The sequence below is a fragment of the Solanum stenotomum genome, chromosome 10, assembly GCF_019186545.1.
Source record: "Solanum stenotomum isolate F172 chromosome 10, ASM1918654v1, whole genome shotgun sequence".
Taxonomy (NCBI): Eukaryota; Viridiplantae; Streptophyta; class Magnoliopsida; order Solanales; family Solanaceae; genus Solanum; species Solanum stenotomum.
In genome coordinates, this window is record NC_064291.1 from 49,052,746 (window position 1) to 49,059,173 (window position 6,428).

The following is a 6,428-nucleotide window of genomic DNA, read 5'->3' on the forward strand; positions in this document are numbered from 1 at the left end:
CACCCCATTTAATCCTCGGTCGATCGAAAACCCTCTTCTTCCTCCTATCCCTCTTAATTTCCAGGTCCATCACCAAAAGCTTGTGTTGGGTAGTAAGATTTTCACTTGGGATAACCTTGCAATCCTTACAGCGACCTTTATCACCCTTCCTAAGGAGTAAGTAATCTATCTGAGTCTTAGCTATCGAGCTACGAAAGGTAACCAAGTGGTTCTCCTTTTTCGGGAAGCATGAGTTAACAATCACCAACTCAAAGGCTTTAGTGAAATCCAGAAGCGAAGTTCCACCTCCATTTCTCTCCCCAAAACCAAAGCCTCCATGAACATCATCAAAGCCACTAGAAGTTACCCCGATATGGCCATTAAAATCTCCACCAATTACCATTCTCTCGGTGTTTGGTATACCTCTAACTACCTCATCCAAATCCTCATAAAAGAGCTTTTTGGCCTCCTCGTCCAAGCCCACTTGAGGTGCATAAGCACTAATAACACTCAAAGTACATCCTCCAATGACTAGTTTAATCATCATCAACCTATCATTGATCCTCCTAACCTCCACCACTTGCTCCCTCAAATCCCCGTCTACTAAAATACCCACTCCATTTCTATCCCTTGATCCTCCTGAGTACCACAACTTAAACCCGTCGACAACCCGAGCCTTGGACCCTACCCATCTAGTCTCTTGGACACAAGCTATATTTATCTTTCTCTTCTTGAGAATTTTCACTAGCTCTATAGACTTCCCCGTCAACGAACCTATGTTCCATGATCCTACCCTCAAATTATGGGAACCCGTAGCCCTCTTACCACTATTACCCCTCGTCCTCGGCCTCAANTTTTTGAAAATGGAAAAGGACAAAACACATATAAAATTAAAAGACATATAAAAAAAAGTTGGTTTAACTCTCAAACATAAAAAGTAACATATGTTATTAAAAACTTTAATAAAAAGTACTATAATTTACAATAAATAATAACTTAAAATATCTACAAGACAACAAAAAAAAGACTAATTTTTGTACTGCTTGTGTCACATAAATTAGGATTGGGATGATTTTAAAATTTTAATTTTGGTTATACATTATAAAATAGCCGAAAAATTGAATGATATAATTTTTTTAAAAATAACCGAATGAATCGTCCTATCGATAACCCTAATGTTACTTCTACTCTGTTTATTTTTACTTAAATTTAGAAAGATATGTTTCATTTCTACCCTCAATCTTATCGCTACATTTATTTGCTATTTGAAATTGAAATTAAAAAGACAAATGACAAATAAGTTTTTATATTAGCTCACTTATGAGCAAAATATATTATAACAATCTTTACTAATTTTATAACAATACATAAACTATACTCTCTCCGTCCCATATTAGATGGGCACTTCCAACTTTACACGGTGATTAAGAAATAATTAATACATTGGAAGACTTCACCATTTTGCCCTTTGTTTATATCAATGCACATTGAAATGAGTTACAAAAAATACACATACAATATAGGAATGGTCATATTAATTGTAGGGGTAAAATGAAAAAGAATTAATTAATTCTATCCTAATTTAATAAGTGCTCAAATAATATGAAATTTTTTTTTTAAGTAAGATTCTCATCTAATATGGGACGGAGAGAGTAACAATATAACTTTATTAATGTTGGGCCCGGGCAGCGCCCGGGCTTTCTTTACTAGTATATATTAGAAATGAGAATGAGGGGAGCTTCGGATCAAGAGATTACTTTGGTAATTATAAAATTTTTTGCGCCAATTAAATTTCTCCCGGTGGTGTTAACCTGCAAATTAAATTCATATTTTTTATTTTTCCTAGATGGTCATGTGGGCTCGTATCATAAATTTCTTTAGTTGGAAATTCTGTTCATTTTGGTAACTAATTTTAATAATTGTTTTTGTTTTAATTTTCTGAACTCCTACATTAAAAATAGATATTTCATCTCTTTTAAAATCTTAAAATTTGATTATTATTGTTCTATGTAGTAAAATAGAAAATGGTCTAAAGCACACACTCCAACTTCACAGGTGTCCTATCACCCCTGAACATTTTATTTCTCTATTTAGTGCACACGTGAGTGCTGATCAGTACACATAAACCAAATATATTGACTAATGTGATTTGCACGCGTGGGCCCCACTTCAACCCTTCCTTTTCCCTCCTAAAGATCGAACGCCTCACCCCTTACCCCCAATTCTTTCTTTTCTCCTTTTAATCTCCCTCACCAAAGTATGATTACAACAGCTAAATACGCATCTCTGATGATGATCCAAGCATTATTGTGTGTATTTTCAACTTGATTATGTAGTTGATCAACTAATTCAGTAAAGGTTAATTAGTTCTTTGTCCCTTATAAAGAGAAGCAAGAATACAAGGGAAAAAACATACACCATAGCATGGGCAAGACCAAAGTCTCGTTTTCGAATTTAATTTCGACCAAAAAGTTTGCAAATTCAGCAAAATTTCATGTTTGCATCTCACTACAACATTGAGCATTGGGTCTGATTCATCGATTCAAAGCTTATTCAAGTTTTCATTTGCCATTTTTAACGAATTTAGAGAAAATTCAAAATTTAAATTAGAGAACCTAAATAAGAAATTAGAGCAGATTACAAACTCTAACTTCAAGATTTAGAGTAGAAATGAACATACACAACTAAAACCTAGCCATTTTTGAAAGAAAATCGTCAATATATTGAAGAAGGAACAAGGTTTAATGGTGGGAAGAAGGAACAAAGGTGATGAAGAGTTGGACTTAACATAACTATCTTATTGTACGATATGTACTATACTGTCTTTTGTTTTCCTGTGAGAATCCTTAGTCTTGAAGACTAATATATCTATGTTGATCAGCATCCTTGCCCCCTTCCCTTTATTATGTGGAACTGCAGGTATCGCGCTCCTGAAATTCTTCTACAGTCACCCATCTATGGTCCTGCTGTTGGTACGTAAAAGATACACACTATCTGTTTCAGCTATTTCTTTCTGGATGTATATTGATTATCTTTCAATACTCTGCAGATATGTGGGCAATGGGTGCTAGAATGGCTGAGTTGTTTAGTCTTCATCCTCTGTTTCCGGGTTCAAGGTATGCATTTGAGGTTATAATATTGATTTCTCTGCGATCTGCATAGAAATGTATATAGAAGAGGAGAGGGAGGGATGGTGGATTGAAATTTCATTTGCAATCCCTTTACGTTCTGATGACAGTTGGCTGTATGCTTCTCTTCTTTGGGTGCAGTGAAGCAGATGAGATCTACAAAATATGCAGTGTTATAGGGACCCCAACCAATAGGGACTGGGCTCAGGGACATGAACTTGCTAGTTCCATCTGCCAGTGAAAATGCTATTAGTCTAATCACGGTAAGAAGTGGCTAAATACATTCGTATCCCTTTCTTAATTGTTCGCAACATTGACATATATGCAACCTTTCTGAATACACTTCAAAAAGGGAATGGAATATCTGATAGCTTGTCATTTCAATCGATGCTCTTGAGCATCCTTTTTTCCAGGTGGACAACTCCTTCCATTTTTTAATACATAAGTTAGTGTCTGTCTTTCCATTAAATTAGATGATATCATTTGTGATGTGGCAAAGTTGCTTTTATGTACCTCCATCTGTTAGCAGAAACGTGAAAATAAAGAACAAGGAAGAACAACAATATTTAACGTGGTTCGAATCAAATGATCCTACGTCCACCAAAGAACAACTGCACCAATATTTATTTCACTCTGTAAAGAATGCAAGTGAAATACTACAAGAGAGAAAACATCAAATGCCTTAGAAGGTGAGAAGGCAAGTGAAAGGATGTTTTGAAAATGAATTAAGAGCTACCTATTTATAAGAATGAACTCTTCTTATTGATGTCATCCATGACATCACTATGTGTCAAAAATGTCAAGGTTAAACATGTGAAACCATTTAATGGTTTACCTAAATTTCACCTACCAAGATACTATCTTGACTTTTATTTTGCACTAATTATCTTCCTACCAAATCTTCGTATTAATTCATCTTTCATTGAGTTTGATTCCACAAGAACCAAACCAACTCTTTCACCATCACTACGCACCAAGGCTGCTGTTGCTAAGACTCCTCCTTCTGGTTTGTATTGTCTTCCACATTACTAGTAAGAAACTTGGGTTTTATGTTGTTACAATGAACTTAAAAGGACTTTTTTTATCGTAGCTGTTGTGCGGGGTGCAGTGGAGCAGAAGTAAAAGTGGTCATCTGGGATGTCGAACAATCCCAAACCTAGCAGCAACTTCTCAACTGTCAAGTCACAGCTGCCGTTTAACGCAGGTGATTATAAGAATTTAAAGGATTTTACTGTGATCCAGCTAAATCTGAGGCCTCCTATTCTCTGGACTAACTATTTGTTGGGTTTTAAAAGGTGTGAATGGAAAATGAAGAGTTGCGACTTTTATGAAGAGTTGTGACTTTGATGAAAAGTTGCGACTTTTATGAAGAGTTAAGACTTTTATGAAAAGTTGCGACTTTTATGAAAGGTGGTGACCTTTCCGAAAGATTGTGACTTTTCCAAAGGTTTGTGACCTTTCCGGTAAGGCACAATAAGAACCTTTTCACACTACCCTTTGTTTTCTATGAATTGATGAATTTCCTCTCATTTTATAAATAGAATTTTTCTGGACTTCTTCTACTACTAAATCTAGTATTCTAAGTGTACTTTACTGCCGTTGAGTGGCTCGCTGACACTAGCGTTTTGGGTATCAATACACTGGTGATTGAGATCATTCTATCCTGGGAGGACATATTTCAAATCAAACCTCAGATACTAGGGGGGAATAATTTCCTTAAGGGGACACTGTGCATTCAGTGGGCTTGATCTTCTTTCTGTTTTTCCAGATTCTGGTATGTGTTACAGATTTTAGATTTGTGAATTAATTTGTGTTCTTCTGTTCTTCACTGGTTCATTAAACTTTGGTAACTTCGTGTTTCTGCAAAGTTTGTTGGAATCAGATTGACAACAATTCTTCTTTAAGGAAAAAAAAATATTTCGTATATTTTTTCTAATTTGTTTCTAATTCTAATTTCTCTACTAGTTTTAATTTTCTAGTTGTGAAAATGTGTCTTAAACTTTATTGTGTCTTACCAAGTTCTTCAAAGTTTTGTTCTAAGTATCTTAGGAATACAAGACGAACATCAATCTTAAGGAAATTATTATACTGTTGGTATTTCTTGTATTCTACTGATTGAGAGAAGCAGATCATGGAAGTAGAAGTTTAAGGCATTACTTCTCCATAATTTGGTGCTTTGTTTAGCAAGGTCGAAGTGAGAATGTACAGAAAAAAGTGGTGCTATTTCGGTTAAAGATTACACCAGGTAATCTTCTTATTATTTATCTAAGGAGGAAAATAGTTTCTAAGAGTTAACAATTTTGATCTTTTATCATGTGTATCTTTGGAAAAAGATCTGCAAACCATTTGTTGTGGAATGAATTTTTCTTGGCAAATAGTATTGCCTTTAAAATTCTTTGTTTGCAAAATGAGAAATGCACATTTTTGTTTGATAAATAGTATGTCAAAATGTTATAGTTGGAAGACTATTTGAAAAGAAAAACATTTCTATGTGATAAAGAATATGTTTAATTCTGTTTGGAGACTAAAAAAAATAAAAAAATAAAAACTTTTGTAGTTTTGTACTCCATGTGAAATTTGATTGTGTCTGATTTTTGTAGGCTAAAAACTTTTGTAGTTTATTACTCTGGATAAATCAGACTATGCAATTGGTTTGAAAAATTATGAAAACTTCACATAATAAGTCAATGTTGTACTTTTGACTTTCTATAAACTTACTGTTATATAGAAACAAATTGTACAATTTTTTTTTGTCTTTATTGTTAGTATTCTAAATACTAAGTGGTATGTCTATTTGTGATAGATTGAAAAATACCAGTGACTTAGAGTTTGTGATTTTTTGCCTCTATGAATGAACTTTGACACTATGTAAATATTGTCAAAGATAATTGAAGCAATATAATTCTTTTGTAGAATAATATTTCCAAAAGAGGTTTCATAGTGCTAATGACATTTTGATAGTCTGGGAAAATATGTGGAAAAACTATTTTCAAATACTTGAAAAATATTTTTGAGATCATATTTAAAATGTGGGGGTTCTTTGCTTATGATAAAGATAAGATTAGACTTGGTGTCTAATTTAATTTTGGAGCAAAAGATAAGAAATTCAATGATACTTTTGTATTATGTTAGACCCACAAAATTCTTGGAGTATATTCGGTATTGTGGTTGTTGAGTTTCTCTATTACTAGTATGATGTGACTAGTATGAAACTACCAAATTATATATATACTTGTTCAAAATAAAAGTGTTCTTTTATGAAAAAGTGTCACTTAAAATGTTGTGATTTTTCATGAAAATATATCTATTATAATAAAAGTA

At 33.5% G+C, this 6,428-nt stretch overlaps 1 protein-coding gene across 1 annotated transcript in view; it reads left to right on the forward strand.

The window, feature by feature from the left end:
* The first annotated feature begins 4,067 nt into the window (after positions 1–4,067).
* LOC125878219 (uncharacterized) overlaps positions 4,068–6,428 on the forward strand; it is a 6,524-nt gene continuing 4,163 nt past the window's right edge. Inside the window, exons 1-2 of the mRNA XM_049559417.1 lie at positions 4,068–4,113; positions 4,198–4,311. Of these exons, the coding sequence (XP_049415374.1) occupies positions 4,245–4,311 (67 nt within the window). The 5' untranslated portion in view covers positions 4,068–4,113; positions 4,198–4,244. The remainder of the gene's footprint in view (positions 4,114–4,197; positions 4,312–6,428) is intronic.